The sequence below is a fragment of the Lynx rufus genome, unplaced genomic scaffold (assembly GCF_022079265.1).
Source record: "Lynx rufus isolate CCGP_SWC_20201006 ecotype Redwood Valley unplaced genomic scaffold, mLynRuf1.p SCAF_4, whole genome shotgun sequence".
NCBI lineage: Eukaryota > Metazoa > Chordata > Mammalia > Carnivora > Felidae > Lynx > Lynx rufus.
This window is the reverse complement of record NW_025814856.1, coordinates 154,610,880-154,625,201: the sequence shown is the minus strand read 5'-3', so window position 1 is coordinate 154,625,201 and position 14,322 is coordinate 154,610,880. Positions and strand designations below refer to the sequence as shown.

Below are 14,322 nucleotides of genomic sequence, written 5' to 3'. Positions count from 1 at the left end.
ACAAGAAAATTTTAAGGCAATTCGACTTTGGTTTGGGATTAATGTCGTTAACTGGAGTGGGGAGAGGAATGCTCTGGGCGTTAAGTCTCACATTTCCTTCATTAGGAAGAAAATGAAGATGAACAACAAAAGGGAAAACATCCTGTTTTGTGCCACAAGCCGCGCCCATGTGGAGTCTATCTGTGCGAATAATTTTGACTGGATCTTACATGGGACTGATGAAAACAAATATGGAAGAGGTTTGTGCTAGAATAGAGACGCCTCACTAGTAGAATCGTATCTCAGGCTCTATTATGAGGTATATGCCATGAATTTGTACTCGCCAGCACGTGTAGGCTTTTGCATGCATGGAGAATTAAGCTCTTGTTAATCTTGTTAATTTCTCTCTCTCTCTCTCTCTCTCTCTCTTTCTTTTTTTTGAATCTAGTTGACACACAATGTTACTTTCAAGTGTAGTACAGCTTGGTGATTTGATACGTTTATTCCTTATGCTATGTTCACAAGTGTAGCTGTCATCTGTCCCATTACATCCCTGTTACAGTATCATTGACTGTATTCCTTAAGTTGTGCTTTTCATTCTTGTAATTTACTCATTCCATAACTGGAGGCCTGTATCCCTCTCCCCTCCACTCATTTTGCTCAATCAACCCTCCTATCCCCTCCCCTCTGGCAACCATTGGTTTGTTCTCTTTATTTATAGGTCTGATTCTGATTTTTGATTGTTTATTCTTTCTTTTTTTATATTCCATTTATGTGTGGAATCATATGGTCTTTGTCTTTCTCGGTCTGACTTATTTCACTTAACGTAATAACCTCTAGATCCATCCATGTTATCTCAGATGGCATGATCTTTTCCTTTTTTATGGCTGTGTAATATTCCACTGTGCGTGCATGTATGTAGGTATGGGTATATATGTACGTATGTGTATTTGGCACATTTTCCTTATCCATTCATCTGTTGATGGACACTTAGGTTGCTTCAGTATCTTGGCTGTTGTAAATAGTGCTGCAGTAAACATAGGGGTGCATATATCTTTTCAAGTTAGTGTTTTTGTTTTCTCTGGGTAAATACCCAATAGTGGTATTATTGGATCCTGTGGTATTTCTGTTTTTAACTTTTTGAGGAACTTCCATACTGTTTTCCACAGTGGCCGTTCCAGTTTATCTGTACTGGTTTATCCACCAACAGTACACAAGCATACCTTTTTTCCAGATCCTTGTCAGCACTTGTTGTTTCTTATCTTTTTAATTTAGCCATTCTGACAGGGGTGAGGTGATATCTCATTGTGGTTTTGATTTGCATTTGTGTGAATCAAATCTGATTCTTGTTTGCATTTGATTCGCATTAGTGATGTTGAGCATCTTTTCATGCGTCTATCGGCCATGTGTATGTCTTCTTTAGGAAAATGTCTATTCAGGTCCTTTGCCCATTAATCAAGTTATTTTTTGGTGTTGGGTTGTATCAGCCATGTAATTCTTTTTTTTTTTTTTTTTTTTTTAGTTTTTTTTTTTTTCAACGTTTATTTATTTTTGGGACAGAGAGAGACAGAGCATGAACGGGGGAGGGGCAGAGAGAGAGGGAGACACAGAATCGGAAACAGGCTCCAGGCTCCGAGCCATCAGCCCAGAGCCCGACGCGGGGCTCGAACTCACGGACCGCGAGATCGTGACCTGGCTGAAGTCGGACGCTTAACCGACTGCGCCACCCAGGCGCCCCAGCCATGTAATTCTTAAAACAAACAAACACAAAGAATCACTCATCTTAAGGAGACAATTAATAGTGTATCAATTCTCAAAGGGGGCTCAACTCCTACAACTAAGATTAAATTCACACACACTCCAAAAGGTAAGAAGCCAATCAGTCAGCCAACAATTTTTTTTAAGTTTATTTATTTTGAGAGAGAAAGAGGGAGAATGAGTGCAAGCAGGGGAGGGGCAGAGAGAGGGAGAGAGATTCCCAAGCAGGCTCCACGCTGTCATTGCAGAGCCCGGTGCAAGGCTCCATGTCACGAACTATGAGATTACGACCTGAGCTGAGATCAAGAGTCAGATGTTTAGGGGCACCTGGGTGACTCAGGTGGTTAGCGTCTGACTTCGGCTCAGGTCATGATCTCACGGCTCGTGGGTTTGAGGCCTGCGTCAGGCTCTGTGCTGACCGTTCAGAGCCTGGAACCTGCTTCAGATTCTGTATCTCCCTCTCCCTCTGCCCCTCCTCCGTTCATGCTCTGTCTCCCTCTACAATAGATAAACATTAAAAAGAAATGTAAAAAGAGTCAGATGTGCAACTGAGCCATCCAGGCGCTCCAGTCAGCCAGCAAATATTTTTGAGTGCCTTCTGTACACTAGATAGTGGGGACGTAGATGTGAACTAACTAGATATGCCCGCCCCCCAAATTACTTCACATAATTAATTAAGTGATTGCAAATGTGCAGCTACTATAGAGGAAGTGAACAGGTCCTATGGACACCTGACCTGGCTGGAGAAGTGTTCCCAGGGAGCGGCCCAGGAGGGTTTATCTGCATTAGAGACTCAGTGTGAAAAGTGAGGGATGAGTGGTGTAAGATACGGCCCCACGGGAAAGAATTGAAACCTGACTCTAAGGGCATGGGAAGCTCACGAAGGGTTTTAAGCCAATGACTGGATGAGAATTTCATGTTTATGAAGTTTAAATGCATCAGTAAAACTTACCTAGAAATGGGATGACTATCTTGAGTGAGATAATGTTTCTCTTATAATAGAACTCAAAGGAATATATATCCTAGAAAACGGAAATCGAGTATATACGTGTTCTTAGGTTTTTGACCCTGATAGTGACATACATGGGCGTGTAGTCTGGTTTTCCTATCTTATAAATGGCAGGGCACTGAAACCCTCTGAAGTGCATCTTGATAGGTTGATAGTGTTACTCACGTGCGATCACTTTTCCTTTAACTTGGCAAAAGAGGAGCGTTCTCGATAGCCAAGAAAAAACCCTGTGGATGGTGTGGAAGAAAGAGACAAGAATGGGGTCTGCAGTTCTCACAGATGGGCCAGGGGTCTGTCCAGGAGCTGTGCCCATGTTTCCCATGCTACCCTCCCTTGAGAAGGTATTGATGCTTCTACTTGGCCTGCCTCCTGTTACACCGAGTTAGGAGGTGTTTTTGTTTTGCTTGTATCTATCTATCTATCTATCTATCTATCTATCTATCTATCTATCTATTTTTAAAGTTTATTTATTTTGAGAGAGAGAGAGCACGAGGGGGGGAAGGTAGAGAAAGAGGGAGACAATATCCCAAGTAGCCTCCACAGTGTCAGCGCAAAGCCCGACGCGGGGCTTGAACCCATGAACTGTGAGATCATGACCTGAGCTGAATCCAAAACTCTGAACGCTCAACCAAGTGAGCCTCCCAGGCGCCCCTGTATTTATTTTTAATGTCAACATTCCACTTGCATCACCTGTGATGGTATCAGTCCTGTCTAGATAGACGGGTTTGAACCACTGGGCCCATAATCTTAAAAAATTCAGACAGTTGTCCTAAAAGAGGCCCAGTGGTAGATGTCAGAGATGTTGTTCCTCTCTGAGGGAAAGTAAAGCCCCCCCCCCCACCTTGTGCATGTGTGAAACCACTCCCTTAGGCTGTTATCTGTATGATTTTGTATGTGACTATGTTAAGGGGAGCAGTCTGGACTGAGGATAAGAACAACAGTTAGGTAGGGGCACCTCAGTGGCTCAGTTGGTTCGGTGTCCTACTTCGGCTCAGGTCATGATCTCACGGTTCGTGAGTTCGAGCCCCGCGTCGGGCTCTGTGCTGACAGCTCGGAGCCTGGAGCCTGCTTCGGATTCTGTGTCTCCCCCTCTCTCAGACCCTCCACTGCTCAGGCTCTGCCCCTCTCCCTCAAAAATAAATAAACATTTAAAAATTTAAGAAAAAAAAAAAGAACAATTGTTAGGTAAAAGCCACTCAACTTCACAGTCAGAGGAGATGATTACAAACTCAGACTTGGATAAAGAAATAGAAGCAACATGAAATTAGAAGAAACGGCACATGTCTGGGGGGTAGCTAAGCAAAGAAGGACGTGTCCTGGTTATAAACTGGATTCAAGAGGCCAGATGGGAGGCCCTTAAGGCCAGGGAACATATTTGGGATCCAGGGTGCTGGGGGCATCAGAACATATCTAAAATCTCCCAGGATTCTGCAGCCCAGGTTCCTCCCAGTGCTAAATGGTTGGAAAGAAAGAAACAAAAATGTTATTTTTGAAGGTAATGTGAGTGTCTTTATGTAGAAAACCTGAAAGGGATCCGCAGAGAATTGAGATGTTGGCGTTCTACACAGGAAGTGGGACACGGGTCCCTCTGCCACGGGGCTCCTCTCTGTCATCCCTGACAGGCCCCGCCAAGGATCCCTGAATAACCGAGTTGGAGCCAACTTGACCCGTTTTGACTCCCAGCCTAGAAGAGGGTTCCTTTCCCCGGTCTTATTCAGAGTTCTTTCTAGTTAACAGAGTCCATTATTTTTTTGCAGTGCATATCCAGATCCTATTTTGGTAATCAAAAGCTGACCGTGATTCTTCCTTTCTCCTTATAGATGTCTTCCAAAGATTCTTCTCTCTGAGGCCGAGAACGTGTCTGGCTAAAATAAAAGGTGGTTAGATATAAAGAATGGTAAAAAGAAAAACAAGAAAGCACAATATTATCCCATTATGTCAGTTAAACTGAGAGTGAGAAAAAAAAGATAAAGTAGATTACGGGAAGACAGCATATTGTAAAGTCTAAGTATGACCTCCAGGATAAACAAAAGCTAGCTAGGCAAAAAACAAGGCAAAACGAAACAAAAAAGTTGGGAGAAGAGTGTTTATGAAGACTAGAGATTGACAAAGGCCGGGCAGGCTGTGGGTCCAGTGTGAGCGACAAAAGGTGCGGCCGGTGAGGTCGGTGTCTGATCCTGAAAGACCTTGCAAGCCATGCTAAGGGGAGGGATTTGTCTCCGAGGGCAGCCGGAAACCACTGCTGGCTTTGGGAAGGAAGTGCCAGGGCCTGGCTGCAGTGTAAGAAAGGATGCGGGTCCAAGTCTACAGGTGTTGTAAGAGTCCAGGTCAGGGGCGCCCGGGTGGCTCAGTCGGTCGAGCGTCTGACTTGGGCTCAGGTCATGATCTTGGCGCTTCACGGGTTCCAGGCTCAGAGCCTGGAGCTGCCGATTCCGTGTCTGCCTCTCTTTCTGCCCCTCCCCTGCTCGCACTCTCTCGCCATCTCTCGAAAGTAAATAAACATTAAACAATTAAAAAAAAAAAAAGGGTCCAGGGCAAAAGTAGAGTGGCCGAGATCCATTTGGAGGCAGAAGGGATCAAGAGGATGTTGGGGTTCAGGGAATCTATCACGTGTAAGAGGTATTTGCAAGAAGGGTTGGATCACTGAATGAAGCAAATGTACTTCCAGATTATATAAGTATGATTTTTATTTTTATTTTTCTGTATTTTTAAAATGTGTATTTATTTGACAGAGAAAGACAGAGAGAGAGAGAGAGAGAGAGAAAATGTGACTGGGGGAGGGGCAGAGAGCGAGGGGGATAGAGGATTTGAAGCAGGGCTCAAACTCACCAACCCGGAGATCATGACCTGAGCCAAAGTCAAATGCACAACTGACTGAGTCACCCAAGTGCCCCTATAAATGTGATTCTTAAAAACTGATGATTCATTTTATTTTTTAAAAATGTTTATTTATTTTGAGAGAGAGTGTGAGCATGCAGGCAAGTGAGCAGGGGAGGGGCAGAGATAGAGGGAGAGAGAGGATCCTAAGGCTCCTTGCTGTCAGCTCAGAGCCTGGAACCGGCTTCGGATTCTGTGTCTCCGGCTCTTTCTGCCCCTCCCCCACTTTCTCTCTCTCTCTCTCTCTCTCTCTCTCTCTCTCTCTCTCTCTCACAAATAAACATTAAAAAAAAAAAGAAAAATAGCTGAATAATCAAATCAGGACTCAGACTTTATTACAAAATAGACAAAAATTAATTTAACAAGTATAAAAGTAACTCAGTGCCCTTAAAACAGGCACAACTATCTCGGAATGTTGCAAATAGTTTCATGGCTTTATCAAGCACTACAGATGCACACTGAAGACAAATACGGATGAAAATTTGGTTTATTATTTTTATTCCATGTGCTTTAAGTCAAATACATTTTTACCAGTAACTCCATACTATTTATTTGACTTGACACCTTTTACATGGATAACTTAGAGTTAGTTCAGTTATCTGGAAATGTTCGCTTTCTGAAAGAAGGACTTGGAATTGGAAAGAGCGAATAACTGTGTTACGAGCAGCCCAAGTTGTTGTCATAAAATTCCTATACTGAAGCTTGTGTACGTTTACTCTTGCGAGCTTCTCAGAATCATTTAGTTTTATTTCAAAACAGTGTCTTGTTTTGTCTTTTTTTTTTCTCAGCCCAGCAAGCATGGAGTGGGAGTAAAGAGATGTTAGAAGTGGGAAGCGAGAAGAAAGTTAACAGTTTTAAGTGGAGAATGAGAGGGGAAATGATCCACAAGACACAAACACAACTTTAACATTTGTTTTTCATGCTGCGGGTAGACCATTAGTGTAGGGGTAAATGGCTCTGTCCCCCTTAGTAACTCAACAGGGCATCCCTATGTTGTAACATCCCATATATCAGGATTAATATATTCATCTGACGCATCAAGAAAAGAAAGGGCACAATGAGTTGTTCTTTTTTTTTAATTTTTTTTTTTTTTTTGGTGAAAGCGAGCACTTGTGGGGGAGGGAGAGTGAGATTGGGGGAGGGGCAGAGAGAGAGGGAGACATCCGACAGTTGAGAGCTCAATGCAGGGCTCTTGAGCCGAAGTTGGACACTTACCTGACTGAGCCACCCAGGCACCCCAAGGTGTTCTATTTTTTAAATCTGAGAAACGTGTCTGTTTTAAGAGAGATTTCCTTACAAAAAAGCTTAAGTTGTTTAGAAGTTCCAGAAACTGATGTGTGAGGAATGGTTCTTTGCAGACTCATGTATAATGATGCACAGAGATAGGTAGTGTGATACAGAGTTTGCAGTGGGTGTCCATCGAGTCAGAAATAATACAAATAAAGAACGCACAGCCTCTGTATACCCCAGGTTGTTTGCAGAAGGGCTAACTAACACAGTAGTACAGATGTGTGCTTGGCCATCTGGGAAAACTAAGGAGCTGGAACTAGCTGGGAAGGGGGGGGTGGGTCACTGGCAATGACAGAGGTGGAGTGTGTGGCCCAGTAGAATTGTTGGGGGATGATGAGTTTTGTTTGTGTTTTTGGTCATTTTCCAATTACCTACTAGCCTACTTTATGAAATTATTAAAAGATCTGGGTGGACACTGTCTTGAATATAAGCTTGTTTTGGGTATACGTCAGTTAAAAAACAAAGGCAGGGCGCCTGGGTGGCTCAGCCACATGTCTCACTCTTGATTTTGACTCAGGTCATGATCTCAGGATTTGTGGGCTTGAGCCCCGCATCAGGCTCTGCACGATTCTGTCTCCCTACCTCCTGTCGAATACACTTTCTGTCTCTCTCTCAAAATAAATAAACTTAAAAAAATGAAAAAAAAAAAGAAAGGCAAAAATACACCAGGAAACAAAGATTTGAAAAAGCAGTTCAGAGAATATGGAATACACCAATAAACATACGAAAAGATGCTTGATGTCACTCGGATTAAGGGAAATGCGTATTAAATTCAGATTTTTTGTGTGTGTGCTTTGTATTGGCAAAAATTAAAAGGATAGTTGATATCCAATGCTGGCAAAGTTGTGGAGAAATCGGACTTTCTCCATTGCTATTAAAATTTTTAGGCTGCTTTTGGAGGGCAGTCTGTAATATCTGTCAAAATTTAATATGCTCTATCCTTTGACTCAGCCATTATAGTTTTACAGTCTGTTCTACAGAAAGACTTATACAGGCTACCAAAGGTGTATTTACTAGGATATTTTAAAAGCATTTATTGAGAAGTGTCTTGGTAATAACAAAAAAGTGAAAACAACCTATATTTTAATCAGTACAGAAGTAGTTAAATTATGATACATCCATACAATGGAATTCTGTGCAGTCTTTGAAAAGAATAAGGTAGGGTGAGGTGAAGTAACAACAAAATTTCTAGGGCTAAAGTGGAAAAAAATACAGAGCAGTTCATACTGTATAAACCCATTAATAAACAAATAAAAGAACATTGAACTGTACCAGAGTAAATGTGTTATATGTGTATGTAAATACACAGAAACAGATGAGAGAATCCCCTCCAAGCTGGTAACTGTGTTTGGGAAGGAGAGCGGGGCCAGAAATGGTAGGTCAGTGATAGTGTTGAACATCATTTACCCAGAATAGCCAGTATCTGACCTATTCAGGATGAACAATATTTCTGGAGTTCAAACATCTAAAATTATAAAAAATCAGTGATAAAAAATAAATAGTATAAATGAAAAAGTAGTAAATAGTTGTTACCATAAATACAGTGAATTCATTTTACTTACTAACTTTTGCATAGAAAATCAGAATTTGCAAATATACACATTTCTTTTTTTTTTCTTTTTTTTAAATTTTTTTTTTCAACGTTTTTATTTATTTTTGGGACAGACAGAGACAGAGCATGAATGGGGGAGGGGCAGAGAGAGAGGGAGACACAGAATCTGAAACAGGCTCCAGGCTCTGAGCCATCAGCCCAGAGCCCGACGCAGGGCTCGAACTCACGGACCGCGAGATCGTGACCTGGCTGAAGTCGGACGCTTAACCGACTGCGCCACCCAGGCGCCCCGCAAATATACACATTTCTGTTAAAAAGACAGAGAAAAGTATCTGGCAATGACAAAAATTAAAATAGGAAGTTTTATTTATTTATTTTTTAAGTTTATTTTGAGAGAGAGAGAGCGCGCGCATAAGCAAGGGAGGGGAAAAGAGAAGGAGAGACAATCCCAATCAGGCTCAGTGCCATCAGCGCAGGGCTTGAACTCACAAACTGGGAGAGCATGAGCATGACCTGAGCCAAGATCAAGAGTAGGATGCTTAATCGACTGCGCCACCCAGACACCCCTAAAAATAGGAAATTTTAAACTTTTTTTTTTTTTAAAGAGAGGGAGCACAAGCAGTGGAGAAGGTCAGAGGGAGAGAAACAGAGAGAGACTCTCAAGCAGGCTTCACACCCGGTGCAGAGCCTGATGCAGGGCTTGATCCCACCAGGACCCTGGGATCATGACCTGAGCCAAAGCCAAGAGTTGGACGCTCAACCAACTGAGCACCCAGGCACCCCTAAAATAGGAGATTTTGTCAGGAAATCGCTGTTGGTCTGCTGAGTATAGAAACCTCAGTGGTGTCGAGGTTGTTTTACAGTTGAGGACAATAGATCAACTATTTTGAAAAGCTCTGCCAGGGTTTGTGCTATACCTTTCCCTTCCACATTTTCTAGGACCTTCCCATCAGTAGTAAATGAGCTTTGTTCCTTAAAATGTATGCAATATGGGGGGCATGCATCGGGCTGTGCACTGGGTGTGGAATCTGCTTGAGATTCTCTCTCTCCCCCCCCCCCTCTCTCTCTCTCTCTCTTTCTCTCTCTGTGCTCCCCCCACCCCCACTCTTGGGCTTGCTCTCTCTCTCTCTCTCTAAAAAAAAAAAAATGTACACAATTTAAAAAGGCTTCTGATGGAGTATCTTTGGTTCATCATTTACAGTTCAACTCCTCTTGCATGATTTGCAGGAGTTGGGCTGCTGTGACCTCACCGCTTGGTTACTGTAGCCTGTGGCTCACACCATCACTGGGAGCCCCAGCACAGTGGCAAATGATTTGGTAATTCCACTAGGGCTATATACGGCATTGAAATTTACTTGCATGATAGACTTTTGTAAGTACAAAGGAAGTTTATAAGTATAACGTGTTGCTGACACGTGGGTAGTTAACACCCATCATCCGATAACACCATCGGATACATAATCTTACAAACTACATGCCTTCTTTTATGATAATTCTTACCCTTTTTCTATTTCTAGGAAATTACTTCAGAAAAGATGCCATCTATTCCCATAAAAATTGCCGGTATGATACCAAAAACATCGTGATGTTTGTAGCTCGAGTCCTGGTTGGAGATTTTACTCAAGGAGCTGTGGGAAGCATAAGCCCTCCTCCACCACCATATGACAGCTATGTGGATGCAAGGTTGAATCCCTCCGTGTTTGTCATCTTCGAGAAAGATCAGATTTACCCAGAATATGTGATTGAATATACTGAACTAGACAAAGCCTGCGTGATTAGTTAGAAATGATGACTACAGCGTCATAAAGGAGGCCATAACCATTCTGTTCACTACAGAGCCAGATTGCCCCAGATAGTAAACTTGTACATTTCCTCATGTAGTTATCAAATTGCCTTAGATCAATGGTTCCCCAATTTTGTTAACACATTTGAATCATCTGGGAAGCCTTCTAGCAATCCCAGTGTTCAGACTGCATCCCATTCCAACTAAAACACTGTTTCTGCTGTGAGAGCTGGGCAATGGTACTTCTAACTCCCAAGGATTCAAATGCGTCCTAAAGTTTGGGAACCACTGGTTTAGATATAGCTGGGAACGACTGACTCCTAAAACTGCTGTCACTGCTGTAAGTTTCTCTCCCAGCTACTCTTCGTTTATTGTACGCAATGGTTTTGTTTTGGTTAAATTGCAAGAAAATTAACTTGGGCAATTTGAGAGGAATCTAAAAACGCCTTTTGATGTAAGGACGTAAGACAGTACTGCCTTTGGATGGAAGACTGGAAAGTTGGAGGGGGAGGCGTATTTTTTGGAAAATGCTGGGGAGGGGGGAAGAAAAGGTAACTTAAATGGTATTACAGTTGTAACTGCAGTATTGTACCTTCGTAGTAAATCTGAGTTGGGGCATATATTTCTTTATCTCTGCGTTTATTTAGGGGACTCCATCCAGGTTGACTCTCTGGAATGCAATAAAAAGAGCCACAAAGTATGGCTCAGAGAGAAGCAACCAACTGGAGTTTACTGCCCAATTTTGGGCTTTTTATATATATGATTATAGAGAAGGTTTTTCAGGTTGGACTTTCATGAAGTAGTTGTATTTTGGGGGGATATGAGTCACGGTAACCAGATTCACACAAATATTACTGATAAACCTGAGTGCTATTTCTAGTCGTTCGGTGTAGCAGATGAGACTCACCAAGGAATTAGGAGCCGGGCCATCCCTACTGGAGGGTGGGCCCCTTAAGGAGGCGAGATGTGTTTCCTGGTGAGCGCGGAGTCAGAACAAAGAAAACGCCTCAAACAGGCCTTGCACCTGCAAGGGGCTTTTTTCTACATGTAACGGATTGTTTGCAAGTGTAAGTACAGTTTTAAAGCAGTTGAGGGTCCTAGACCAAGAGTTCCTTCCTTATAACGAATCAGGTTTTTCCTTCCAGTTTTCCCTTTCAACATTGTGTAACATTCATTCGCCAAAGTTTCCTGTTACAGTTCCTTCTAGCAGACAGATTATAAAAGTTAATTAACATTAGAGTTGATTTTGTATTAGTCAGATTGTAGATCAGTACAGACATCTGCACAACCCCTTGGTTTCAAGGACTCCACCAGTAACATGTATAGAGATTTTTTTAGGGCAGGGTTATTTTCTGGGAGGCTTGCCACAAATAATTACTCTAATGCACTTTTGTTTTTTTTCCCTTGAATGGTAGCTCCTGTTTGGAGTTTTCATTTCCTGCTGTTGGTTCTCACATTTTCAGAGATGCAGTTTGTCCAACTCTGATTGCCCAGTAGACCTCTCTGTTTGGATATTTCACAGGCACCTCTAAGGCAATGTGTCCTAGGTGGAATTCTCTACCTGCCTCCCTCAAACGAACCATTTTCTCCCTCAGTGTTCTATAGTCAGAAGTCATTCTTGACTTCTTCCTCTCCTTCTCCCAAGCTGTTCCCAAGTCCAGTTTTACTTCTGAAATATTTCTTTGTCCCCTTCTGAGATACTGTTTACTTAGTAGTAACAATGGCCATATTTAAAATTTTTTTCCTTAATCTTTAAAAACACAGATCTGATCATGCTTTTGGAATAAAGTTCACAATCCTTATTATGGCCCCTCATGATTATGATTTCTCCCTTCCCTGCCCTCTGATATTTATTTTCTTCCACACAAGCCACACTGGCTTCCCTTCTTCTTTGGTTCCCCTTTCCTCCTAGCTCAGTGGTTCTCAATTGGGACTCCTGCCTTTTTCGTTTTTGGTTTTTGTTTTTTAATGACAAATACATTGTAACATCTGTTTCATTATCCTCAAAATGCAATTCAATGGTCATATACTCTACCTACACATAACTGCCGAAATAAATTTAAAATTAGTTAACATTAACATAAAAGGGAAATAAAAGGCACATTACTTGGGTACAACTATGTTAGAAGACCTAGTCAGATGTTTATACCTAATGTGTAAATTTAAAAGAAGGTAGAAAATCAAAACTGATTTTATACAAAGAAGTATAAGAAAATGAAAAAGCAGGGAAAGGAGTGGACCTTAGAATAAAAACTAGTGATGCATAACTTGTTTGCATATGATAGTACTTATAAGAGAAATATCGAAATAGAATGTTAATTGAAATAAACATATTATGCAAGGAAATCTACAGATTGTCGAGATGGAGAAAATGAGGAAATACAGTATTTTTTGCAGACGAGCTGTAGGTTATACAAGAATGTCTAGCGAGACATTCAAAATTCGTATAGGGTGCACAGTAGTAGTTTCTTACTGTGAGGAACTGTCCAGAATATTGTAAGATGTTCCGACTACTTGGCTCTCATGTACTCAATGCCAATAGCACCCTCTCTTCCCCTCCACTTATGGTGGCAACTATAAACCCTAGCAGATCTTTTCACCCTTTTCAGAGCAATAACATTTTGTCACATCTCCTTTGTTGGCCTGAGAGGAATCGTAGGGAATACAGTCTACTTACACACATGGATTTCTTTTAAGAACCAATTTAATGCCCCAACTCTATTATAATGGAGAAATAGAAGGAAAGAAATTTGTAATGACAATAAAATGAGTTTCAATATGTAAATGCTCAGGCATGACTATTCTATACGACATCATGAAGTAGATACTTACCCCTACTTACAATGAATGGGTTGGAGTTTCAGAGTTGTCCAGAGGCTACTTCCTATAAAGAAGTACTGGGAAATGAAAGATTTAGAGGTATGTGTGAGCGTAGGATGAAAACAAGTGTTAGGGTAAGTCGTAACAGACCATATATCTTATCTGTAAGAAACAGAGCGAAATTACCTTAACTGAAATAAGGATAACGGACTGCCTAAGAGGAAAAAATGAATGATATTCTCTCAGGCGAGCTGTAGGTCCTACATAAATGTCCAGTAGGACGTTAAAAAGTCGTATAGGATACCGAATAATTCTTCTTTGTGTGGGACTAACCCATCTACTGCAGACATACGTTTTCCCTGGCTGCATCCACTCAATGCCAGGAATAGTTCCCAATAATTATGAAACCAACAACCTATCAATTTCTAAAATCCCACCGTGAGAACCACTGACTTAGTTCATGTCTTAGTATCCTCAGATCAGTTTACTATTCCCTCCGTAAGGAGTCTTCTACATTAGATGAGATGCTTGCTTCCCAAACCCCCAGGTTTTAAAAGTCTTTGTGCCTTTCTTTGTTCATTTTTAGCATCTGTCCACCTTGCAGTTATCTACTTTCTGTATTAGAATGTAAGCTCCTTGAGGGCCGAGTCAACCCGTCTTATTTACTGTGCCATACCTGATACTTGCCTGAATGCTTGATTGGCTGATACCTCGGATGCCTTTTGTTGAATAAAGTAAGCTCAACTATTTATATTTCAGTAGTTCTGTTGTATTTCTTCTTCTTCAAGCTTAATTCTAGACTATCCAATAAAGAGAAATATTAATTTTGTTCTGCTGCCTGAATTTGCTATATTTATTTCTAGGTATCTCCAAAAATATAATCAGCTGCACACACTAAGTTATTCGATGGGGGATAGATGTTTGTCCCTTCTGGCTTTTTCGTTCCAGGACTTGATGACCAGGGAGCTGTCAGGATAATGCCAAGGAAAGGCAGGTGGTGGTGATGGACAAGCCCACAGTTGGTTGGCACATCTTCTGTCTAGGGGCTTAGAGAAGGAGGCGGAAACTGTGAATATACTTTCTTGGTCTCAGGGGTGGGAACACAGCCTGGCTGAACCCAAAAGTTAAAAATATAAATGGTTATTGGCAGAATTGTCTTATCAGTCCCTCCTTTAAAAGCTCTTCTCCACTCATTCTTTTTTTTTTTTTTTAAGTTTATTATTTTGAGGGGGGAAGGGGCAGAGAGATAGAGAG

The 14,322-nt window shown here is 41.6% G+C and overlaps 1 protein-coding gene across 2 annotated transcripts in view; it reads left to right on the top strand.

Moving 5' to 3' along the window:
* Positions 1-13,897, top strand: part of ZC3HAV1 (zinc finger CCCH-type containing, antiviral 1) — a 61,605-nt gene extending 47,708 nt beyond the window's left edge. The window contains exons 12-13 of one of the 2 annotated variants that reach the window (XM_047097608.1): positions 106-239; positions 9,983-13,897. In XM_047097608.1, the coding sequence (XP_046953564.1) occupies positions 106-239; positions 9,983-10,248 (400 nt within the window). In that variant the 3' untranslated portion in view covers positions 10,249-13,897. Of the gene's footprint in view, positions 1-105; positions 299-9,982 lie in introns of both variants that reach the window. The other variant, XM_047097609.1, reaches the window with a different exon arrangement.
* The last annotated feature ends 425 nt before the right edge of the window (positions 13,898-14,322 follow it).